At 36.2% G+C, this 27,778-nt stretch overlaps 1 protein-coding gene across 1 annotated transcript in view; it reads left to right on the top strand.

The window, feature by feature from the left end:
* Positions 1 to 27,778, top strand: part of LOC140155419 (diacylglycerol kinase beta-like) — a 169,681-nt gene that overhangs the window by 100,389 nt on the left and 41,514 nt on the right. The window contains 5 exon segments of the mRNA XM_072178268.1: positions 316 to 612; positions 615 to 864; positions 14,247 to 14,444; positions 18,937 to 19,146; positions 22,676 to 22,725. Of these exon segments, the coding sequence (XP_072034369.1) occupies positions 316 to 612; positions 615 to 864; positions 14,247 to 14,444; positions 18,937 to 19,146; positions 22,676 to 22,725 (1,005 nt within the window).

The raw sequence follows: 27,778 nt of genomic DNA, 5'->3' as shown, positions 1-27,778 counted from the left end.
CCCCGGGCTCGTAATTATTGCATAGCCCCTGAGGAGTTTGAATTTTAATATTGATATTATAAGACAGCTAATTAAACAGTATTCAACATTCTTTGCAACATAAACATATCCAAAAGTCCAATTGTGATTGAGTTCTCATCAAAATAAATCTTTGCAAAGGCACATAAAAAGAAATTCAAAACTGAGTTTTGATTTTGCTGTACAAACAACTTGTTTTGCTTGATCGCATCACATATGTGAAAAGTCACTAAGTTATATAGTACTTTGATAATAACTTTTGATTTTCTTCACTCCCTGCTTTGTTGTTTTTTGCAGCCTATCAATTATGATGGATTCAAGCTGTTTATGGAGACCTATCTGGATGTTGATATGCCTGAAACTCTATGCCGTCACCTCTTCCTCTCCTTTGTCAAGAAAACCCCTCCAGGTCAAGTTGTGGCTGCAGCGCCTAATGGAGGCAAGTCTAAGGACTCGGGCAAGGGTAAGGACACCGGCATGGATATCGCTAGCATGATGGCAGCTGCCACTCGCGAGACTGCCTGCGCCCCTATTACTGCAGGTTCTGGTGGACCTATCGCTTCTCCAAATGCTACCAGCAATGGCGGTGCGCCAATGCCGCCACTGCCACAACCATTACCACATCCACTACTACTACCAACAATAGCATTTCCATCAGTACTACCAATGCAGAGAACCCCGCCCCTAAACCCACCGAACAGCAGGAAAACAATACCACTACAAGTATCAACAACGATGATCCCGTTGATATAACGACAGGTGTTCAGAGACAGGTTGTCATTGAGAATTCTGATCATGTTGACCAAAATGGAACTGATCATGTTGACCAAAATGGAACTGAAAATGGTAGGCAAGACAAAAATCTTAACTTTATGTTATTTTTGGGCTAATTTTTGTGTCTTTTTAGTGGCCATTTGGATCAGTGGGTATATTAACACCTGTCTCTCACCTCTAAGCACAAACTAACACAATATTTATATATTTTCTAAATATTTTTCTTTTAATTTAATTTTTTGGTGTGTGTATTGTTCATGTGGCACTGGACCTAAAGAAATCATACTTTTAACACTCGATGTCCACTAATCAGTTGTGATGTCAGATTTACTAATATTAATCTTTTTTTAAATCCATCTTTTTATAAGTGTCATTTGATTTCACTGGATATAATTTCACTTACAACTATTATTTTTGTTTTGAAATGGTGGTTTGGAATTACCAGGGAGCAAGTGGCCATTAACCCCAACATACAGCTGCAAAACTATATCGCAAAACTATATATAGCTACGTTTGATATAAAGCTGCAAAACTATATCACAAAACTACAGATCGCAAAAGAATTAAGGTACCAGTTATGTTCACCCCTGTAAATCTCAAACAAAATAAATATATCAAAACTGAAACCAGCAGCCAATAACTGTATCCTTAAACTCTAATTTAAGACCTCATTTGTTGAGATCGGTTGAGAATTAAAGAAACGGTGATCAAAAACGCAAAGAAGGAACAAAGTTGTACTTTAATGTTCTAAACAATTTGCTGTTGTAGTGCACATTAGTATCCATTGGTTACTGGATCAAGCCTAGGCTCATACACCTGTTACGAATTTTGATATGCCATAGGCTTTGTGTTGTGATCATTTCGATCAGTGGTTCATAACAAAGGAAAGCGTGAGCCAGTTGACCTAGCAACCGTCATATTCTAACGTGCACTACGACAGCGAATGGAAAGCATGCGCTAGTTTTGTTGGTAGAGAACGCTTTGCCTACAAACCAATAAAGTATGCAATGGAACAAACTTTTGAATTTGTATCTTCCTTGGGATTTTGGATCATTGTGTCTTCATTTCTTGACTGATTTCAACAAATAAGGTCTTAAATCCAAGCTAAATGATTCAGCTATTGGCTGCTGGTTCAACCATCTGTCTTTCATTCAGGATATACAAGGGTGAAAAAACTGGTCCCTTTTCTTTTGCTGTCTGTATATATTGCTGCATTTGATATACAGCCGCAAAACTATATCGCTACATTCGATGCAAACATATGAATAGCATACAACCTTATTAAAATAATTACCCAAGTCATATTTAAGTCGAAGTCCTTCATAATTTTTTGACTTAGGCAATTATTGCTTTGATTTGGCTACCCTACTTAAGTGTGAGTGTGGAATTGGGCATTTTTACTGCAGGTGTCTCTCATGCTGAAGAGCTGATTGAGGCAAAAATCTCAAATTGGTGAAAAATATGACTTTGTTAAAAATAAAGTGATGAATTATAAAAGTTGCAAATATTTTGGTTTATGCAAGTTATTGCGCAACATAATATAACAGGTATTAAAATGCTGACTTTTCAAAGATTGAAGTTCTGGCCCTTCACTTTTTAGACACACACTCAAGTCTGTTGTAAAATCTTGAAATAAAGAAAGCTTTATAAAATAGGGAAAGCTGTGTGAGTTATTATGTATATAAAATAATGCAATAAAATGTAGCTTTTAAAAGAATTTATTGTTTTTGAAATTCAATCTGTTTTTATATTTGGCAATCACAAATGAAGCAATTTAAAACAATATTTTGAAATGATAAATGCAAAATACAAAAAGTTGAATAGTTTTGAATGCATTATCTTTATATGGAAAGAATGCAGATGCAATAAAGGAAATGCTTGAATACAGAATAAAAACAACACATTTTCGCATTAAGTCTTAAAAGAATCATGTGTTTGTTTAAATTTCTTGCCCCAGATTGACTGATATTTGTATTTAACTATGTCTGTTTATATCTTTGTAAGCGCCACGGTTATATTGGGGAATAGCACCTATAAATGCCTGTTAACGTAATGTAACACATTCAAAAATTAGCACCACGTTTGGATATTGAACAGGAAAAAGAAATTGTAAGATTTAAATAACTTCAATGTCATCTGAAAACAGCTTACAGCTTAAAAACCCACCCATATAAAAATAATATCACAGGAAATTACAAGACTCATAAGTATGGTTGAAAATAATCCGATCTTATTAGCGTGTTTGTGCATTTATACAGCCTGACAAATCGATGCATTTATTACATCAGGCCGTACCTCAAAGAGCACTAATTATTGCACAATGAGCATTAATTAAAGGGAAGCCATAGACAGACACATCCCACCCATACCTTCACAAACACAGACTTGTTAAGACCTACTTGTAAACAAGGACCTACAGTGTTTTCATATCTAATCACCTTGTACACTCAAAGCTAAGCTCCAAACCATGGAGCCATCAACTTTTTACTATCACCAACCAAGGCCCTGTTCACATTAGAAAATTTCTTCATTCGACGAAGATAAGTTAATCTTGATTAACTAATTAAGCATTCGTACACATTACACTGAACGAAGACACTGTACACATTTCATAAAAATTAACGAAGCTCGAACAAAACTATTAACGCCCGGGTATTATTAAAGCCGCCAAAGGTCACTTGTCACATGATCACTTTCCTTCGTCGAATCGAAGCAAGCGCGTACATTACAAAATTAGCTTCAAGTCAAACGAAGTATTCCTTCGTCGAAACAACCTTTTTAGCTTCGTTGAACGAAGCAATTTTAATCTTCTTCGAAAGAAGAAAAGTGCGTACACACGTCCAAGATATGACTCTACACCGACAAATAAGAAATGGTTTTATATACATTTTACATTGTTTGCAGTACACTGGTAGGGATAAGGAACCATGGATGTCCACAAATGTTATGTGTCCTCGGTTATAGTTTTCGGGTGTGAATCCTCATTTGCAGGTCTTTATAAAAGCACCCTTACACGCACAACGGCATACATAATGCCTGGCATATACACAAAAACGCAGACTCGGATTTGGTTATACAGATATAGTTTGCAAAATACATACAACACTCAAATGGGAAAGCATAATATGAACGATGTCAATTTTCATTAAATGTGCTTCCCTTTTCCAAGGCACAGTGTAATCTAAAAGTAGGGTACTGAACACATGCAGCAAACATTTGAACTAAAGCCACGCTTTCAATTTCAAGGACGCCATCAGATATATAATAACTTAAATTATTTTTTTTCTTTTGTTACTTTCATTTGTATGTTTTATTATGGTTTTGTATAGAATTTTATTTGGTATTCTATTACCTCTACTCTCCAGTATTCAAAATCACACACTGTGATTGGTCCAAATGTGTCAAGTGAGGGCGTATTATTCGCCATAATGTACCCTAATAGTATCTGAAATACAGGAAAATATTACACATTCTCTCTAAAAATTCTCACTTAAAATGATATTTTCTTTTTAAATCATTCTGTTTTTGTGGTAATAAAATAGAAATAAAGGCTCTTGCAGTAAACACCCAAATAATGTGTCCTCATCGGTAAAATTTGGAATTATGGGTTCGGCTGCATCTCCAAAAATAATTCACCCCAACACACCCGAATAAAAACACACAAACTACACCCCCATAATGGGAGGACCAGTTTTAGGCAAAGTCCTTTATAAAGGTATGTAGCCCCCTCTAGGGTATGTCTTGTAACTCGTAGATGTCCATACACCCGTACACAACCACAGAAGTAGCCTGACAGAAAGGAAGGCTATATAGACGTACACAGCAAATAACAATTAAATATAACGGATGACACTGGCTTTCCCTGCTTACCTTGCAAAAATGCTTTGCCAATTAGATAGGTTGATTGATATGATGTGTTTAAATGCCTGGCTGCACAATAACATTAGGCATGGCACTCTCACTCTATTATGCTGCATGTTAGGAGCCTGGACAATTCATTGTATATGAAGAGACGACAGAGAACATCTGTTTCAAAACAGGTCGCATACAATTGTAGAGTTGGAGTTAAACGCTCTAATTAATTTATCTACTTGTATCCTCATTTTTTTCACACATAGATGTAGGATATATGTAAATAGTGTTATGATATGCCATTATATGAAATGGCCCACTATATGTTTGCAACATCAAAGCCTCGTTCATGCTAGTCATAGCTCCTTAGTTTGATTTTCAGTTAAGACATCTTTTTGGCGCATGTGTGCTCTTACGATCTAAATACACAAGGTTGCAAAAAATAGTTGTTCTCACTTGTTAAAAGCTGCAACTTCATAGTGTACCAATTTTTAATTAAAAAGGCCCAGATGGGTTGAGATGTTCATATTAAGGAGATTCAATATTGCTTGCAAATTATTTACCTCAAGACCTCCCTTCCTTGGAAATCAAATTGGTGCCACGTTATCTCACTGTCTTTGAGTGTCCCATCTTCTGTGAGTGCCTAACAAACAGTCTCTTGTTTTCTTTTCACTACACTAACTCCACATGAATGGGCTATTCCTTTTGAAGTCCATACAACTCCTATGGCAGACCAGATCTTACTATTCCACACCAGGAGTGGGAATTTGAAATGGGATTACCTGAATAGGTGGCCCCATTTGAAATTTACACTCCCTGTGTGGGAGATTAAGGTCATATCTGCCATAAGGGGTGTATGGATTTCAAATGGGATAGCCCAATTCAGCTGTTGTGTTGAAATCACTGAATTCTTTGTATTCATTTATAGTTTCACTTAATTATTATTATCGTTAATTATGTAAATTGTTATTGGTTTGAGAGCTTCCTAACTGCTTTCAGTATATTTTTGCTAGCTTGCTTGCTTCACAAGTTACAAAAATGCTTTGTATTATTGCATGAAATATTTCATATGGTACACCCCTTTGTGAATCTGGTGGGGTTTTCTGCAAGGGTAATGTAGAAAATTGCATTGAAACTTTGTATTGGAACTTTGTATTGGGTGCTTGTACTAGCAAAATATATGCAAGACCAGGAATAACCAATGTATGACACACCAAGTCATTGATGTTGATGGGTGTGGTGACTTTATACTGGAGTTGCCATCCTGGTGTAATGTCCTAATCTGACCAAAGGCAAGTGTGTCATCTCTACATGTAATGCTTAGGATATATGTGTCATTGCAAGCAATTTGAATGTTCAATTATGTGCTGAAAGTGTTGGTATTTGTATCAGTATTTTCAGCAGTAACAGTGGAATATCCATGTTCTCCATACTGCCTTCCTTAAATTAAATTGTCCCAACTTAGTGAAAGCATATGTGTGAAACGATCAAGAGGAATGAGTCTTAATTTCACTCATTTTGGTATAGAGTGATACATTGTTATGTTGTACTTTCTTTTTAAAGTTAAAGAATCACTCTTTGTAACTAAAAGTCCACTTTTTATGGGGTTTGGATCATATTGTAGCATTTGTGTGAATGATAATTATTGGCAGTAACTCATTCCTCTTTTATTGTGTCACAGATGGGGGGGGGAGCATGTTGAATTCACACTTGCTTGCCATTTTTGAGACTATGTACACAAAGTATTAAAAATCCAGATCAATTTGGAACAACGTAACTCTGAAAATATTTACAACAGCAAAAGATTCCTTTGATGTTAGTGTGCAGCCCTCTGAATGACTTCACCTTTGATGTGGATCAAGTTGGGCCAAATGGATCTGGTTTAAAATCTGTGTAGATAGTTAACAGTATAAATGTGTTTCTTTATCATATTTTAGTAAATGTAGTTGGTAAGTGCAAACCTCAGTTTCTTTTTTGTTTGTATGTTTGTTAGTGTGTTCTTGTTTTTGTTTTCCTGTTCAACCTTTGGGCAGTATGAAGGTTTCTAATATTAGTAGTCACTTGTGTAGAATTTTAGAAAATTAATTTGAAATCAATCAGCATTGCACAGTATTTGTCATTTTGCCTTTACTGATGTTGTATATTAAATGGCATTTAGGGATCAATTGTTGGATGATCCTCCCAATTACAGGTATGTACCAGTTAACTTTTTCACATAACTTTAGGTGGGTGTAACACAGTTAGCAATTTTTACATGGTATATTCTCTTTTTTCAACTTACTGATCTGTTTTTGTCAGTGTTCATTTCATTTCAATCATTCAAATCATCAAAGACATTTTGGATTTTTTTATTCTCACATTCTCCTTTTGCAGCTAAAAAGAAAGAAAAAACACCACCTCACCTGTGGGAATCTTTCATTCAACTCCTGTAGGCTGAGGCATTTTCAAGGAGTCTGTTTCAATTGTAGGTTAAAGAGTTCTGCACAAATCCCAGTATACTGTGCCAATGTTAGTGAAGGAGTATTTCTGGTTGCAATTCAGTAATCAACATACCCAGTAGATTTGGTTGATAAATTAACATTCACGAAACATTGACATACAGCAGTTTTATCATTTGGCATAATGTTCCTCTGCTTTTGGTGATACACAGTAACAGGCAGTAAATTATCTGGCAGTGGGTCCAGTAGAAACAACTTTTGGATGGTCAATGACTATTCATGGTAGTGTAGGGTAATGTTACTACCAACCACCATCATCCACCTACTGCAAAACAGGTATTCACCAAAAACCACATAAAGGTTGTTTTTGGTGTGTGAATACCTGTTTTGCGGTAGAACATGTAAGATGGTTAGAAGGCATTTCTATCACTGTACATGTAGTACATTACACCATATCCCTGATTACACACAAAGTGTGTAACTTGCAAATGATATCATCAGTCTGATTTTTTAGGTCGGGTTACTTCTGTGACTGAGTGACATTTTATTTGCACCTCCTAATTCAATTTGGCTTGCAAAGCTTTGTCCATGTTACTTGTAAATGGCATTCATAGAATTGGAGGAAACTGAAAGAAAGTTGTAAAGAACAAAAATATTTTTTTCTACCTACTAATTAGATTTGTCTCCAAAAGCTTTGTGCAGGTTACATTGTGGGTGGCATTTATAGAATTGGAGGAAACAGGAACAAACTTGTGGAGAAACATATACAGAATTGATAAAAAGGAAGATTTCAGTCAGATTGTTATTGGAAGGATGGATTATATTCTTAACATGGAAAAAGAAAAATGGTGTAGCGTCCATTCTGGCCTCCATTTGGTTTCTTCTTCTTCTTCTTGCGTATACTGCCCAACACCCTCTATTGAGGGTCAGACGAGCAGGGGTTCGGGTCTGCGCATTGAGGAGATTAGTAAAAGTTGTAGTAGTTTCTGACTGCTGTTTTGAATTCTTCTTTCTTTTCGATGGTTGTAATGTGACTAGGTAGGCTGTTCCACTGTACCAGTGTACGTGGAATAAATGACTGCTTATAACAGTTCTTGTTGGCTGCAATAGGAGTAAAATTGTTTGCTTTTGGTGCTGTATGTCTTGTAGTCCGTTGGACTGGGCGCAGAATTTTTCGTGCCGGAATGGCGAGTTGACCCGCTAGTGCTTGATGGAATGTTATTAGGCGGGCCACCTTCCTTCTAGTTTCAAGTTCCTCCCAGTTTAAGTCCTTTTTCATAGCTGTTACACTCATGTGTCTACAGTATTTCCCGGAAACAAACCTGGCTGCCCTGTTTTGGACAGCTTCAATTTGCTTCACTAAGGTTTGCGTGTGTGGGTCCCAAACCGAGGAACTGTATTCCAAGATGGGGCGGACCAATGTTTTGTATGCCATGTTTTTGATCTCTTTGGTACATGCATACAGGTTCCTTCTCAGGAATCCCAGCGATTTGTTGGCTTTCGCTGTTATGTTCCCCACGTGTGAGTTCCATGTTAAATCACTTGTAATATTCACACCCAGATAGGTGTGGCTTTTGGTTTCTGTCAGAGTTGTGTTGTTTAATTTGTATGTGTATTCAGATGGTGATCTGGCGTGGGTTATTTTTAGCATGTTTATATTTACATGACAATGTCTGTCCGCCTACTTTTGTTATGAATCAAGGTATAGCAGTGAGCATATTCATTTGTTCTCTTATAGTGCATTTCGACTTGATCTACCTTGGATGCATCAGGGCATCAGGACCCTTACCTCCCCCCCAAAAAACAACAAAAAAACCCAAATAATTGGGCAGTATATGTCAAGTGTCCTTATTTTTCCCTTGCGACATAGTTTATAAATCATATAGAGTTTTTGGTCTGATGAGTGAAGGTTGTGAAATGGTTGTTAGAACTTAAGACAGGATGTCTCAGCAATACTTGCCTATTTAAAAAAAACAAAGAAAGTGATGAGAATGAAATTTTTGGCAATACTATGGGATACATATAGTATCTTTTCTGTGATCGCTGCATATGATCACTAAAATTAGACCTGCGGTCTCTTTAAATTGCAAACTGATAGCTTTGCAGGTGTTGCATAAAGTTGCATAGCATTGACAGAATATTATGGATGTGTGTGATGCAGAGATTTGTATAGCTATATCTGTGGTTCCCTAAGTTTGAAGAGTATTTTGTGCCATCTGCAATTGATTTGGTCAAAGTGTTATGGGCATAGTATGGGAATCAAATAAAGAATATACATTACCAGGGTGAATAATTGGTAGGCAAAAATACATGGAATGAATGCCTTGATTACGTCAAGGCATGTGCTATGTATGTCTAAGGTCATGCTCACTCTCATATAGTATGTTTCTATTGAACATCAGAAAATTTTCCAGTGAATTGTTCACCGGTAGCGGAGAATGACGGCTAATGGCCAATTTCTATTGGTGACTGTTATCCGGAAAATACAAGCCACTGTGGCCCGATCGTTATACTTCATGACTTTGCTGGAGAAAGGTCATATGCTTGGAAAGCATTTTGGGTTGACCTTGGTGGAATCCATGATCGTAAATTTAATGTAAATTTGAGGAATAGCCCAATTTGTACATTTTATACCATATGCTGATAAATATTGCAAGCTTACACATTGGGTTGTCACACTAAATCAGGATGATTTTCACCCATGATTTCTGATTTATTCATCAATCTTGTGCATCTTTTTACATTATAAATTGATGGTTTCTCCCCTGTATGCACAGTCTGTCGGAACAATGTGAGTTTGCATTGGCATTCGCTGGATAATTGCTTCTGTTTTAACCTTCCTCAAGAAGGATAAATTCCAGCGAAACTTCCACCACTATTAGCCGGGTAATGGCACAGAACATCAGTTTCTATTGTGGATCAATAGAGTGTCTGAATCTGAAACCTGCTTTTCTTATATTCTACCAGAACCATATTCCTCATTTTGTCCTGATACTTGGTCACAATCAAACAACCATTATATCCCAGGAGGAGACGCAGGTGATCACATTTGAAATTGAATATTTTGTTGACTTTAGTCCACAATTTAATAAAAAAACATTTACCTTTTGATGAATTATTGGTTCATTATGTGGCGGCCCAACATAGTAAAAGAGAAACCTAGAGCTGGTAGAAGGAATGAGTTTTGTAAAAGCACTCTTTAATGTGACCCATAAAGCTACTAGATCAATCTGCCTGATAGTGCAATGTTTTTGCAAAGCTTTACCTTTTGTCTATTTACCCTGATTCTTGTGACAAATGGCAGAACTCTCTGGGCATAACTATTTAAGATCAAATCAGACGGCACTCTGGCCAACTTTAGCACACCACTAGTCAATGAGGTAGAATCAAAGAGTACCGACTCTGTCACTTAATGAGCCCGGGAAAACTTCAATGCAAACTGTGGTTTGCGTTTGCGCGTAGTGTGTAATACGTTGTGTCAAATATGCACACTAAGCATTGAGTGCGTAAACCTTTGAAACATTCAAATTATCGTTTGATTTCAGCTTCTTGCCGATATATGCCAGAAGTATATTAAAGTGGCCTCCATGAGTGACAACCAAGATAGTAGATTTACCATAGTGTTATGTATGGTGCAATTTTGAGTGGGTAATCTTTGGGTATAACATCTTTGGTAGTACCGTAACCACCCGGGTATAAGCCCACCTTCGGTTATAAGCCCACCCCTATTTTTCAAAACATTCTGGGAACAAGGGTGCACTCAGGTATAAGCCCAGTACTAAATTTTGGCCAAGTTCTTAAATCAAATCACTGCTTTAATTGCTCTCATATTTAAGAACAAATATAAAAAATATCACTTGATAATTAACATTCCCCACTTATAATTTTAAGGGCTGGGGTATGAGCGTTTGGACAGTATTTATTTTGGGACATTAGAGCACATCAGACATATCGAATTGCATTCTGAATACGAAGAATGTCATTCTGATATCAAATAATTTTGATTTTTGAAATTAGCAATTTAATACACATTTTATGGCAAATCATTAAAAATTGATATTTTTGATATTTAACAGTACTTGAAGTAAACTTTATAAATCTGATGATTTATACTTAAAGTGTATATAGGTGGGATGAAAAGCCGACGATCAATGGAAAATTTTGACCTTTCGTATTGAAGATATAGATTTTTTCCCAAAACACCAAAAAAATAGGTCTTTTTGGAAAAAAATCCATATCTTCAATATGAAAGGTCAAAATTTTCAATTGACCGTCGGCTTTTCCTCCCTGCTACATACACTTTAAGAATATATCATTAGATTTATATAATTTACTTTGAGGACTGTTATATATCAAAAATTTGAAAAATATCAAATTTTTATAATTTGTCATAAAATTTGTATTATATTGTGATTTTTAAAATGAAAATTATTTGATATCAGAAAGACATGCTTCAGATTCAGAATGCAATCGATAGGTCTGAGGTGCTCTCATGTCCCACAAAAAAATACTGTCGAAACGCAATAAACGCTCATTTTGGATCCCTTAAGAAATTGACATAGAAGATAGAAATTACTGGTACATTGGGCATAATATACAAATGGGGGTGATTGTTCTTATTTTTAAATTCAAGCACTAGCCCTTCCCCGGTTATAAGCCCACCCCCATTTTTGAAGTGAAATCTGCCACCTAGGGGGGTGGGCTTATACCCGAGTGGTTACGGTAGTATATCTCTGGACCAAAATAACCAAAAAACATCTCTCATCATATTCAAATATTTGACCCAATTTGCTGCTCTACAGGTAGAACTTACTTTACTAAATTACAGAAAAGAGGCGAATCAATCCATAGATATGGTGGGATGTTAGAATCAGTTTCTGGAGAAATAGAGTGGTAACATTTCTCATAGATCTGTATGTAGTAAGATTTGTAGGCCATAATAAGCAGGGCGTGCTCTTGGGACAGTGTAAAATGTTTGACATTTCAAACTGAGATACAAAAAGCAACATTATTGTTGTCTCCATGTAATCTGCTTTTGGCTGTCTCTTCTCATGTGTTTGTTATGATTACTTTTAAGGTGATGCTGCATCAATAAATCTTCCTTCTGTGAACAAAATAGGCTCTTAAATTTACATTCAAATTGAGTCTCGTGGTTCTAAAATCTAAATCGGTATCAGGGATGCATAAATAGAGGGTGGCAGGGGGCAGACTGCCCTTCAGAAAAAATATTTTTGGGTGAAATTATGATGGAAAGAATAACAAATTCTGTTCAGTTAGCACTGTTTTGATGCATTTTCCCTTGTAACCAGGTCAGATGTTGCCCTCTCAGAAGGTTTCTTGTGCTTCAGATCAGATTGTACGAAAATTTGATTTGTTGAATCTGCTACCAATAAATGTGATATGTTTTACCACTGTCAATCTTGACAGAAAAGTGAAGAACTTGACAAAACTGTCTAGTAACAATGCAGCATTACTTCATGCCTCATCATTCAAATTTTGAATTAAAATTGTTTGAAAGTCATAATGTACATCTTATAATACGGCAGTAGTTAATTTTTTTCAAACCTTAGTTTTTGGCACATTTGTAATGTTTACACATGTGCCAACTTGCACCTAAATGGAAGCAGCCACATTTGTTGTGTTCGTCTTGGTCAACAGAGCAATTTTGACCTAATATTTCTCTCAGACATTAAATCTCTATGGAATTCCATGTTAAAGGTTCAAATTAGCAAGTGGGATTTCTTTCACTTTACCTTATTATTTCGAATTAAAGTGGACAGAATCCACACAATTCGCTGCAGGGCATATTTCTATTGGTTCATTTACCGCATGTACAAAAATAATTATTTACCTGGTGTTGACACTGTGTAAGATATCCAATTGTAAAAGCTATTGAACCTATGAGTACAAAGAATAAAAGGTCCATAGAATCTTGTGGTCTTGAAGATCCAAACCGTTTACTTTCTTTTTTGTAATCAAATGGGTTATTATACTCAAGGATCTCTATAATTGAAAGAACCGCTGGCTCATGTATTATTAGGCATGATTGTATCACATATTTTTAAGTGCATCTTGCATACTAATTGCATATCAAATTCAGTGACAATAATTTCCATTGTATTTTTGTTTAAGTAATTATTTATACCAGGTGAGTTTATGTGATAACCAATTGGTCTTTGTGGGAAGATCATGATTAAATCTTATGTAGGAGTAACAGGACACAATTTTCTAACGCTGTATACTCATATCCAGCCCTTATATGGGTATGCAATGTAGAAAATTGTATCCTGATTGGCAGAAAACCATTGAATCACCGCATTGATGAGAATCTTTGTCATATCCCCCTTGATAACAGTTCTGTATAATATTTGGATCTTTCTGTTATTGTTATATAGGTCTACATGGTGAACTAGGGAAATTGAATTTGATCTCATTGCATCTCATTGAATGTGTGATGAACATCAGGGATTCCATTATGTACTGCTGCAAATGTAACTTGTATTATTTGTTTATTTGTGTGTGGATTTATTTGTTTGTTTTATTTGTTTGTTTGTTCATTATTTATTATTTGTTTATATATTTATGTTTGTTCTATTATTGTTTTATTATTTTGTTATTGTCTTTGTTTGTATGTTTATTTGTTTGCATGAGTGTTTTTTGTTGCTTATTACCAGCTATTTTGTAACAAAATGATGCGTGACAAAGACCTGCATGTTTTGTCAAAGGCACCATCATACAAACACAGGTGTGTGAAAGCAGTTGTGGCATAGTTAGGAAGAGAGAGAGGGGGGGGTGATTAGGGGTACAAACATGGATTCCCATCCAAATGCTCAAAACATAATTCACAAGACTACCTAAGGTCACTAAGGTGGAATGTAGGACTTAATTTTGAAGTTGGGGTTGAGAGTAGTCTGTAAACATTGTTAATCATAAAACCTCTCCCATTTTCAACATCAAAACTCCTTCTGAAGAGAAATTTCTAGCTATGCCACTGTCATTGCTTTCAACACTGACACATGATCACTATGCAACATCACTTGATTTCTTTCTTCCCTCCTGTTTCTCCTCTTCATTATAACTCCCAACCCTTTTCCTTACCTAATTTGTTTATGCACTCACTCCTCTTGTGCACCTGTTTTCTTTCTAAACACTCCTCATATCCAGGTCAGAAACCTGAGCACGGCGACACAAGTCCACCACAATCCCGCAGTTCGTCCAAGAAGTCCAATGCCTCCAACGGCACACCTTCCAGTCATTCCACCACGCAGGCACTTCAGCAGCAACAGATACAGCAGAGCTCTGAGAGCCCTAAAGCTTCCACAGGAATGCAGATCACAAGTCCTCCAGCAGTTAAAAAGAAAGGTAATCCACTTGAGGCGCAATTTTTACAAGCACCTTTTTTATTGCCACTGCAGTGTTTTTGCAGAAGAAATCAACTGGTTAGAGATAGCTTCAAACCAAAACCACCTGTCACTACCCATGTCCCGCAAATAATAGAAACCAGCCCCGTCACTGGTTCTGCCAGGCGTTGGCGGTCAACTGATAGTTTCTTTTGAAGCCATTGCTTAGGAGACAAAACCTTAAAGAGAGACCTTTCACAAATACAAAGAGTTACTGTAGGTTGTGCTGATATGGCCTATAGTGTTTCATTACAGACAAGAGTTGACAAAGCGATAGGCAAGCATAGGTTCATCAATGCATTCTTCATTGAGGAATGTCACACTTAATTATAAAGGAGGTCCTTAAAATGTAATGTGTCATTATTCAAAGCTTGTATAACTTCAGATACATTTCACAATTAAAGATAATTAAAGCCTGGAATTAAAGTAGATTGGGTGTATTATATCAAGTTTTTCATAATGTAGACAAGAATCGACATAATGATAAGAACGTACCGGGTATGCCCTCACCAATGCATTCTTCATGAGAGACATCTCAGTTGAATATATGCTTTTTAAACTCATCCTCCAATCCCATTATAGTAGATACTTAGTGAAAATCTGAGATCCTATACATGGATGTAGAAGATAACCTTCACAGGAGAACAGCTTAAAATTCAATCACATTACGGGAATACATGGCACACTTGAATTGGGGATTGAATTATTTAATGCATGCTCATGCACAGTAGGAGAAATAAACTGAAAAGGATATAGTAAAGTTTCAACTTGTGGGACTTTCTGAAAATTTATTTACTGTGCTCAGTTACTAAACCTAGACCTTCTTATTACATTAGGTCTCAGACAGGAGAAGGGCAAGGCTGTGTTTCGTATTGTTGTTTATTTGTAATGCAGGGGTATAGACATACATTCAAGCATGTGAGGCTGTTGCCTCATCATTTATGGAGAAGTAAAGAAAGTAATAATAAAAAGGAAAAGAAAGCATACAAAATAGAGGTATTAAAGCAAGAAATAAAAACGATAGAAAATTGCCTGAAGAATGGTCTTGCCAATAGGCCACTTTCGATAAGCAAATTTATGTTATTAATAAGTATGATTTGGGATGTTCACAGTATTCTAGGGACAGCACTATATGATTAAAAACTGATGTCCCTGTTTCAGTTTTCCATTTATGAAAGCCACGTATTCTCCATGGATTAAGAATCAAATACATCGTCCTTGATTGCAGTTCGCATGAAAAATAGTATCACAGAACCAGTGCCGTGTCCAGGGGGACTTTGGTTGTTAAAAAGCATGTAAAATCAGCTGTTTTTTGGCGATTTTAGCCATTAAGCCCCCCACATAACTCTGAAAGCCCCTCTGAGCCCCCGACAGGTACAGATCCTGGACATGCCAGTGTAGAGCAGTCCAGATGTGCTCTTATTGGGAGTAAGCAGGCTTTTTATCCCTTTGCTTACAATTCTAAATTGAAAATGTCATTACAGAATGTTCTGATGAAATAAATACTACTTCACCGGTATGTTGACCCGGTATGAGAGAGCCACATTCAACTTGCTTTAGGTTTATAGGCCACGTTCAATATATCATGTTCCAAATAGATGTAATCTTGATGGAACGTGGTCTCTTGATGTTGTTGTTATTTACTTGTGAAAGGTGCTATTAGACATAGTGCAGTGGTAATATTTCTCCAGACATTCATGATAATGTCGATGACGGTGTTTGTAAATAGTACTTAGTGCTCAATACTAAGTGCTCTTTGCATTCTGATTGGAGATGTTTTTTACATGAGAGTAGCACTATGAGTACAAAATAGCATCATTCCCAGATGGCATAGTTTAGTGAGCTCCAATCAACAATCAGCTCAGATGGTCACCGCAAGTTCTGCAGTAATGAGTTTTGTATCCAACAAATCTAGAGGTAAAATGTGCAAGTGTACTGGGTTTAGTGAACTGTGTATGGATAGATGAGGTTGTTTCAATGAGCTGTTTCTCCCTTTCAATGCTGTTTAGTTACTTGCGATGTTGCACAAAGTGGTTGCCAGTGTCACCGTACATTTATCAAATTATAAGTGCCTTTTTAACTTGCGAGATACTTTATAATTGTCCATGATTAGAAAGGACATTGAAGTAATAAAGTTGTCCCTAGATGAATTTGTCAAGTTAGCTCAATTGGTGAGGCATTAGACTCAGCTGCATCGGTGTGTGGCAAGTTTGAGCCTCGGTACAGTCCTGGTTTGTTTTCTGAAAAATTGAGCTAACTTGAAATTGCCCTGCCTGTTCAAGGATCTAACTGCTTTATATTGTCTTGGTTACCCATATGAGAACTTGCAGAGCTGATCCTAGCTGAGATGGTTTATTGTGGTATGTATAGGGTGTGTATTTCTTAGATGCAATTCCCTGCTTGCTGGTTTTTATGCTGTCTCTGGCCACTGTGAATTCTTGTAAAGTGTGCTGAGGCTTGTGGATTAATGCCTGTGCATAGCGCACTGTAAATCACTGCACATTTAATTTTTGTTTATGATCTGTGTCCTTGTCTACTTGCCATGTGATGGTGCACAAAGTGGTTTATAATGTCTTTGAATGACTGGTTGACAACATGTCTAGAGAAATGGTTTGATGCTTAAGTGGTAAAGATCTGTCTTCCGTAATGTGAGCTCATATCCATATTTGTTGTTGTTTACTTGTAATGCAGTGTCTACACACCTGTTCACAATGCTGCTTGAGACACCCATTTGAGTCATGCAATGCATTTATATTGGCAGCTCACACTCAATTGCTATCTAGATATGGATTTACTTTCAAGTAACAAAAAAATAGGTGATTTCCCCAAGTTTGATGTTGTTGTTCACCCCCTAATGTCATGTAAAACATGTTGCATAAATCACTATGCTAAAGTCATGTCTCAAATGGTACAACTAACTTCTTTTAGCTGGTAATGTAATACAACTTCTAAATCCCCTTAGTATATTTTTGAATAACTCAAAAAAAATACAATACAAAACTAGAATATAGAATGATTCTTCCTACACATGTGATGCAAAAATGTTTGAAATTCATTCCAATATCCACAAGTTACTGGACGTTGAATGAACTTTTTTACACAGTGTTTCAAAAGTTGCAGTAAACTGTATTCAAAGAATGTGAATGTCTTGCCATACAATAACAATAATTTTACAATTTCTTTGCTTGAACTTGAACAAATGTCAAAACCATTTGAATTCAATAACTGAATAACTGGGACCGTGTGTAAAAATACGGCAATGTTGATCAACTTTGATGGAATTTGTACAAGTGATGTTCACTCAAGGATTGATATAATAAAAATTTAATAAAATTTGAAAACATTTTCACGTGAGATTGTTAAAAGAAAATGACATTTACCCTGCTAATTAAGAACAAGAAACAGTGTTCCAACTGTACATGCTACACAAAACAGCAATTTATGTCCAAAAACAATCCCATCTGGTAAATAAAATGGTCAAGAAGTCAAGTGGCACGTCAGTCGTGTTTGTGTTTGGTAGGGAATTGGTCCTCTGTTGTTGTATGCTCCTTGGTAAGAATGCGGATACCCTGGTGATTCGATTCCTCTCATGCCCTTTACAGGATCCATACAAACTGTGGTAAGGTGATGTTGGATCTTTAATACGTGCTCATGAGCCGATGGCGCATTTTGGTCCCAAAGGTTCTCAATTGGATTCATATCCGGAGATCTTGCCGGCCACACTAACCTCTCAATCCTCTAAGATTGTGTGGTGATCCTTGCTTGATGTGCAAGAGCATTGTTATCCATGAACACATATAAAGTCTTGTCTTATGGCTGCAACGTATGGTACCACATGCTGACTAAGGATCTCATTAACATATGCTTCATTGAGATTCCCTTGAACTACTATTAAGTCTGTCCCTCAATTCGTACTTATTCCACCTCACATCATCACACTGCCCTTATTGTAAAGTTCCACTACTTGAATGCAATTCCTGTGCATATGCTGACCTGTGCATCTCCAAAGCCTATGCCATCCCTCAATTTTCTTCAGGGAGAAGCGACACACGTCAGTGAATAGAACATTGGCCTACTGTCTGAGATGCCAAGGACAGTGACGTCTCACAAATACCACACGTCTTTGGCGATGGTCTGGTGTCAGTCTGATCTTCTTGACTGGTCTTTAGGAATTCAAGTCTACTTCATGGAGTCTGTTTCTGATTGTCTGCATGCAAGCTCTGTCACATTCTGTCAAGCTGTCAAAAGAGACAAAAAAAGCCAAATAATGTCAAAATACTTTCATCAACTCTTGAATTGATTGAGGTGGTGGAGCAAATAGACTTGTGTAAAATATTTGTCTCATGTTCAAATCCTGAAATTGATTGAAATCATATTAGTTTTTATGTTTTATGTTACTTAGCAAACCACCTATTCCAGTCATTTTCTATCAAATATTACATTTTATTTTACAGATAAACCCAGGAGAGGAGGGTCGTTCTTTGCCTCAATACGAAAGAAGAAGAGACGAAAGGAGCAGCGAGGAGATGATGACTTCCACTACCGCCTACAATCTGCCACTTATGGAGATGTTCCAGATGTGGAGAATGAAGTTGTGTTTATGAAAGATATTGTCTGTTATCTTTCACTATTGGAAGGTGGCAAGCCTGAAGACAAATTAGAATGTGAGTGGACAAGGTGCTATTCCATTTAAAATCTATACCCCCCTGGAAGGTTTTCCACAGGGGAAGAATGAAGTTCAAATGTAATTTTGAATAAGAGGGGCTTACAGGTACATGTACTGCTCTGTGGTTAATAAAACAGGGGAAGAATGAAGTTCAAATGTAATTAGCCAAACCAACTCTATTGAAATTCACCCTCCCTCTGTTGTAGATTCAGGTTGAATCCTTCTCAAAGGATGTATGGAATTCAAATGGAGCTGCCCTCCCTCTGTTGTAGAATCAGATTGAATCTTTCTCAAAGGGAATATGGAATTCAAATGGAACTGCCTTGTGTGCTGATTCCATTTGGAATTCATACTTCCCCTGTGTAAGACATTTCTAAAATGTTCCACAGGGGTAGTGTAGATTTTAGTTTGAATAGCTCAATACAGTGCATTTTATAGATTTTGAAATAATATTATGATGCAGGTGGTGTTCAATATGTCCTTCACCTTCACCAGATTAATGAAGAATCATAGAAGACACACAAGTATGATAAAAGAGCATTGTAAACTATTTTGGATTTTAAGCAGACCTTAAAGGGATACACACTCATTTTGCCAGGAAATTGAATTGAATTTTAACATCCTTGAATAAAAATAAAACCATATTGCTTTACAGACCAAACGTTTCATAAGTTTGATTCAAGGAGATGGGTGAACAATATCAAACAAAGAAACATACATGTATAAAGTGGCCCTATACTAGAAGCACAACCAAATAATGGAACACATGGCATTTCTTGGAGGGTGCTCTATTTTACTTAATGCATGCTATCCATGTGGTTCAACAGAAAAAGTTTTGAAATGTTTTCTCTATCAAGAGCTATCTTAAGAACCACTGAACCAATACTAGGCTTGTTTGTATTCATTTTAATGCATTTTTCATGCTTATTCCAAATATGGTCATGAAAATTTACATTTCTGAAATTTTTGTATTTAAAAAAAAATGGTGAAACATGTCGTCTGCAGTCGACACCCGCGTGAACAGAGTTAAATACTACATGAAGCAAACAAACAGTTTTGATTGGAATTCAATAGCAGGGTCAGGGTTTATTTTAATCACAACTAACATATTCTGTAAAAATGTTGGTCTTATGTCAGACATGCCAACTAGTACGGTTTCACCGTATTTTGTACGGTAAAACGTGATAAATACGGTAGTACGGTCACCCCCAAAAAAATACGGTATTCCAGAATTTTGACCAAAATAATAAAATGTTGTGTCTTAAAAAGATAAACAGCTGCAAGATTAGACTACCGACTGAATTACTGGTATCATTTGACCACTTTCTTGGTCTGTTAAAGTGGTTACCTACATCGTTTTTCGCTCGACTTTCGGTGATGCATGCACATTAAAAAATTATTATTTAATAGGCCTACAAGATGCTTTCCGAAATAATTTTCTTCCGACTTGCAGATTTTTCATGCACATTAATGTGTTTTATTATCCACCTAATGCTAGGTCTTCTGAAGGTATTTAGTTAACTATTCAGCTCTTTTGGTGCAAAAGAATAAGCATAAAAGAAGGTTTCCGACCTCCTTTTACTTCCGACTTTCGCACCATGCATGCACATTAAAGAAATATTTAATAGTCCTACAAGATGCTTTCCGAAATAATTTTCTTCCCACTTGCAGATTTTTCATGCACATTAATGTTTTTTATTAACCACCTAATGCTATGTCTTCTGAAGGTATTTAGTTAACTATTTAGCTCTATTGGTGCAAAAGAATAAGCATAAAAGAAGGTTTCCGACCTCCTTTTACTTCCGACTTTCGCACCATGCATGCACATTAAATAAAATATTTAATAGGCCTACAAGATGCTTTCTCCAAATAATTTTCTTCCCACTTGCAGATTTTTCATGCACATTAATGTTTTTATTAACCACCTAATGCTATGTCTTCTGAAGGTATTTAGTTAACTATTTAGCTCTATTGGTGCAAAGAATAAGCATAAAAGAAGGTTTCCGACCTCCTTTTACTTCCGACTTTCGCACCATGCATGCACATTAAATAAAATATTTAATAGGCCTACAAGATGCTTTCCAAATAATTTTCTTCCCACTTGCAGATTTTTCATGCACATTAATGTTTTTTATTAACCACCTAATGCTATGTCTTCTGAAGGTATTTAGTTAACTATTTAGCTCTATTGGTGCAAAAGAATAAGCATAAAAGAAGGTTTCCGACCTCCTTTTACTTCCGACTTTCGCACCATGCATGCACATTAAATAAAATATTGAATAGGCCTACAAGATGGTTTCCAAAATAATTTTCTTCTGACTTGCAGATTTTTCATGCACATTAATATTTTTTATTAACCACCTAATGCTATATGTCTTCTGAAGGTAATTAGTTAACTATTTAGCTCTATTGGTGCAAAAGAATAAACCTACAAGAAGGTTTCGGACCTCCTTTTACTTCCGACTTTCGCACCATGCATGCACATTAAAGAAATATGTATAGGCCTACAAGATGCTTTCCCACTTTTATTCAGATGATGATGATGATGATCAATGATTTTCTGAACTTGAAAGTTTTAACAAAGCATGCTTCTAACAACATTAGAAGTAACAAAACCCAATTTGTTTGGTCTACATACTTTATCCAATTTTGTAAGGTCAAAGGTCACATACAAGGTCAAAGGTCGACTGAGGTCACCAAATCTTTTAAAATTAATTTTCAACTGTGCATCATATATACGAATTCAGCTTGATCAGTTATGTAATTAAGGAAATATGACGACTTTAAGATGGCCGCTTTCCATGTAAAGTATAGCAAAGTAGCACTTTCAATGAGTGATAACTCGTAAAGGAAGCATATTTCTGTATTGATTTATTACTTTGATGGAATGGTTCTTTGGTATTGCCAAATTTGATTGCACATTTGTAAAGTGGGCCCCTGGACCTGGGCCGTTATGTGCTCGGTCGCACAAGTGCTCCCTCTCAATTATATGTTCTACTTTTGGAGTTTCTGGAGTTGGCAGGTATGCAAAAGGTACATATTTAAAAAATACGGTTTTAGGGTGCAAAATACGGATTTTTGTTCTTCTGAGTACGGAAATCTGGATTTCAAAGTTGGCATGTCTGTTATGTTTTGGTGTTAAAATTAAATGAAGATGGTCTGATTTCATAGCCTGCTATTTCCACCTTGCTTGAATGACCTTGACCCTACCTTTGTAGATGGTCATGGATCGGCAACCATGTTCATGGCATTACTGGGAATTGAACCCCGGACTACAGTTGTGAGAGATGAATTCCACCTCGTCCTGCCAGAATTTGAATAGTGTATGAGCTACATAAGCTGCCAATGCCAATATTCTTTTGCATTATTTCACATTAGTTCGACATGATAGACAAATGTATTCAGTTAAGCCACTGCTTTAATTTAGACCAAGTATGATTCCATTAACGATGGTAGATGAATAATGTTTTTTGATTATATAATTGATGATGACTTATTGATTGCTTTTATTCCATTTCTCATTTCAGTTATGTTTAGGTTATATGATACAGATGATAATGGCATCTTGGATAGCAGAGTAAGTAACTAAAAAGCCCCATGTTATGTAGTGTAATTTCTTAAGATCATTGCACTTACAGGTAGTTGCTGACCACTATGGCTCAAGATACACCTTGCAAACCATTTAACATAATTCAGGGACACAACTCTATCAGCCTACTTATTTTAAAAAAAGTGCAGTGATTTGTAGTGCGCTACGCACACTTTACAAGTTGTCGCTGACCACTACGGCCCCATATAATTCCATAAACCATTAAACAACAACACGTATAGGGACTTGCAGCTAAGAAGCGCACACCCTAGATGTTCCACACTTGGCCTTCGCAGCCAGGATCAGCTCCCCAAGTTTCGTATGGGTTACAACGAAACAATTAGCAGTTAGTTCCTTGTCCAGGGGAATTTCAACCTTACCGCAAGATCTCGCACCACAGTCGAATGCCTTATCGATTTAGCTAACTTGACTGCTCAAGTATATAGCCATTGCATGAGCAGACTAGGACAATTAACGGTAAGTTCCTTGTCCAGTGTAATTTCAAGCTAGCTCAATATTTCCACTAGAACAGTATTATGACACTGATGCTGGATCTGGAACTCTTACCATCATGCACAGTCTAACACTTTAGTGGTGTGCGCAAAGGGGGGCAGGGGGAACAGCCCCCCCCCCCCACTTTTGGTGGTCATTCGGGGGGAAATTAGTCATTCGCCCGCACCTTACACTCCTAATCAGACTCCATTCGGGGACTGAACAACCTGCCCCCCCACTCCCACTTTCAATGTGCTTTGCACGCCACTGTAACACTTTATTGATTGAGCTAGTTCCAAGTGTGATGAAAATGATGGTTCCTCTCCTATTTTGTTGCTTGTTTTTAACATTCCATGACACATCACATTGTGGAGATGTAGCCAATTTGTTTTCTTTTCCCCTCATTCCTGACAACATCTACTTTGCTATGGTCCTTATTTCAACATCAGCCATTTAGAAATGCAACATCATGTTTGAAATAAATCCACTGTATTTAGTTTTAATGTATATTGAAAAGACTGTGTTTTAAGCATAAATCTTGGGTCTACTTGAAATAGACAGAATCTTGTCATGACAATATGCAATACTAGCCAACTAATGTTGCATTTAGAATAGTCTTTAAAAACATCATTATTGGTCACTTTGATGCAATGGGCTATTCTGTTTAAAATTCACACTACCATTCTCAAGGATTTTGGAAATGTCTTTGTCCCGTTAAAAATTAAGATTTTGGTGTGAGAAGAAATCCAATATTTTTCTTATTTGCCCAGTAAAATATTAGGTCTGAGATATGTTTGATTTAGATGGTATGAACAAAACAGTGGTAGCACCCTAAGAACATGTAATATTATATGAGCCACTGCAATACACATTTTTGCTTCCAATTTCCAAACTCCTGAAGCCATTTAAAGGCAATATCTGTGATCCCTGCAGAAGTATCAAAATATTTGAAATTTTAGCTTAAACATGTATATGAACAACTGTCAAAATGGGGGAGAAGGCAGCAGTGAAAATGATAATATAAGGCCGTGTAAAATTAATATTTTGGTTCTCGTCCCCTCCTCCTCAATTTCTGGGATTTGTCAGATTTTTTTTTTTTTTTTTTTTTAGATTTTTCAATTTTTTAGACTTTGGAATGATTTATGAAATCTGCATACATATAAATAAGTTTATTAGAGAACAAGCATCACTTCCAAGTCTTTTTGTGGTACTCTAGGGGTTTATCCTCAGAATCTCACATTTGAAAAAAAAAAAAAAAAAAGCCTCATCGTTCCTCGAGCACTGTTGGAGAAGACCGAAAACTACTGACAATGCTAATTTTACATTGAAAAAAAAAAAAAAAAAAAAAACACCTCCCTCCCTCATCAATTCATGAAAATCCTCTGGACGAGAACCAAAACATTAATTTTATACGGCCTAAAGCTGCAGTCAATTGTGTATTGCTCTGGGTGTCTGTATCAGTATGGATGAGAATCCTCTATACCCTCAATCCAATACACCCCCACACAGTACATGACTGCAGACAGGGTATTCTCACAAGTCTTATCACTCGCAGGCTGTTCCAGTTGAACACTATACACCCTATATGGAAGACATACCATTAATCTCCCACACAGGGGGTGTAGGCTTTAAAAGGAGGCATCCATTCAGGTAAACTCATTTGAAATGCACATTCCCTTTGTGTGGAAGATTAAGGTCATACCGTCTATAGAGGGTATATGAATTTCAACCGGAATAGTCCTCTAATACCGTACATCTGCACTTCTTGCAAAAATGCACAAATCTGAACTGTGATGATGTTTCAGAATTACTGATCACTGATAGTGCCTAATACAACCCTTTGAATTCAATTGTTTGGATGATAAGCTTACATATTAGGTATGAACATAATGCAATGGAAAGTCTTAAAACTGTGGATCTGATGTTGCATACACACAAGCTATTCTCTTCACTAATCAAATGTGATGGGCACCAATAGTTTCAATTCAGTTGGTGTATTATTCATATAAGCATAGTACCAGACACTTATAAGACGGGTTTGTCCCTACTTGTTGCATGCATGCATGCATGCAACATATTTATGAGTGCACATTTCACAGCTCATTTTCTCGGTAGATGCCCCCTAACAAGTGTGTATTTATACAGGTTTTTAGTATTCAGGCTATTCTCAACATGCATATATGACAACGTTATGCAAAGTTTGGTTTATGAAGGGTTTTATTTCGTAATTCAAGGAAGGAATGTAAGAAAAGTAACACATAGATATTTTTGTAGAGACTTTGTAGAATGTTGATTTTGTCACTCACAGTTCATTGGTTATGGCAAATTGGCTCTCTGCCTTAATATGGTAAAAGAGTGTTTCTAGTATTTACAGCACTAACATGTTACTTCCTCAAATGAAGAGATTTATACATGTTGGGAATAGACATCAAAGATTATTTAAAACTGATCAACAACAATCACATTTTGAACTGAATATGTCTGAGAAAACATTCTCCATCATCAGCGGTGTAATGCTGTTAATAGACTGACTGAAGATTCTCCAGTGTTTCTAGATGTTGACATTGTCCTTTTTGTCCTTTGTGATGGTGTTTCTAGAAGAGAATCATAAGGCCCCATCCCTATTTAGGGTGGGGCTGGTCTCTGTTTGATGATGGAGAATGGTTAAAAAGTGAGTGTTGTTGACCAGTTTTAAATCAACCTTTGATGTTACTTGCTGTTGCCATAGCTTTGTCAATGTTTACCAAAGGACGTAACTTGTAAAAGTAAACCTCAACCATGGCAAGAGGAAGTAAATTGTTTGTAATGCAAACGGAAGATGCACTATTTTGCTATGTTAGGGCTGCTGGCTTGAATTCAAGATATCCATGATCTGGAATTTAACATACAATTTTATCTTATCAATATATCCTATAAGATGTATAACAAGTTCATTCACATTAAATCATTAAATACTTGAATGAAATGAGCATGTGATGCCATATACTTGTTATTTGAAACATTATAAAACACAATGAAATGAGTGATATGGGGAAAACATTAACAATTCAAAAAGAAATCAGTCTCAAACAGACCTGTGTCTCTCCCATGCATGACACCAATTGCATCACCTTCTCAAATAACACTCTTGCCCAAAATTGCTAAGAAGAAATTGTAACAAAATTGTAAGCCAAATTTATCAGCTTTCCATCTGGTGCAGTTGAACAAATAGTGAAGATTACAAAGCTTGCAATATTGGAGCACTATAAGAATGCCAGAAATCCAGCAAAGTGGTCATTTTCGCGACTTTTATTTTTTCACACTCTTCCAATTTGGAACTAATTTACATGTTTCTAACTTGAGTATTCTCATATAGACCTTTTCATAAAAGAACACATTTACATGTTCTTATTTTTGCAGTAGCTGAATTGAGTGTGAATAGTGTGAAAATTAATGTTCCTTGAAAATTTCACTTTAACAGCAAATGAAAATTACCTGTACCCCTGGCCTCTACCACTTTATAATTGATACGTTTTGAAAATCTAGAGTTGTTATCATTTTAATTCATATTAGTGGATGCTTACCATCACATTGGTTTTATATTCTACAAACTTAAAGTTTATGATGAAATCTTTAGAAGTGGAAAAAAGCATGGTCAGAGAAATGGTCAGAATATGTAGGAGTAAAAAAATGGCGATGATGTTCAATTTGGGAAAATACTGTGTACTATAAAATTTAGGGTAGATCAGAAATGGAAAATATTTCATGAAACAAAATAGATTTGCATATCATTGAATAGATGCCTGCTCTATTTTATATATTTGTCAAATATAAGAATACTATAAACTGGTAGAATTTCTGCAGTTTCGTTCTAACAATAATTTTTAACAGCACCAAAAGAAGTAAGAGTTAATGTAATTTTGTAGATTCATAAACATGCAAATTGTTAGATAGAGTGCTTGTTCTTTTTTCATCAGTCGGCATGATTTGATTTGGAGGTGAATTTATGAAACATTACAGAACAACACAAGCCATATAAATTGAAGCAAGCAAAGACCGACAAGCATACTGTTCATAAAATTTGTATGAAATTGTAAAATGCTAAAAAAATATTAAGTGATTGAAAGAGAACCCATCTACTCATATTTCCCATTGTCTGGGTCTGCCGCAACTCTGGTCTTGCTATCAATATTTAAATTTTCAAGTGGAATAACAAAAAATTACTATCCAAAATATTGAGTTCCCTTTTGCAGTTGTTTGGAAACACAATATCGCAGCACTTTACAAAGATTTTGTGATTTGGGTATTCATATGTGACATAATATCCAGCCAGGCCAAAAGTGGCATGTTGTAAATTGAGCTGTTTCATTATCAACTTGTACAGTGTACTAATCCTTGCATCCCATGTATTTTAGTAACAAAGTTATAAAGCTTCTACAATGTCAATGGTCTTATTTGATTGTTTTATCTCCCTATTTTTGCCTGTCACGAGTGTTGCCTTTGGGGGAGGGGACTGGTTGGTTCAGATCAAATCACATTGAATTTGAATATATGACTTGATCCAACTTTA

This window comes from Amphiura filiformis, chromosome 1, assembly GCF_039555335.1.
Source record: "Amphiura filiformis chromosome 1, Afil_fr2py, whole genome shotgun sequence".
Classification (NCBI taxonomy): Eukaryota; Metazoa; Echinodermata; class Ophiuroidea; order Amphilepidida; family Amphiuridae; genus Amphiura; species Amphiura filiformis.
This window is presented reverse-complemented; position numbering and strand designations above follow the sequence as displayed.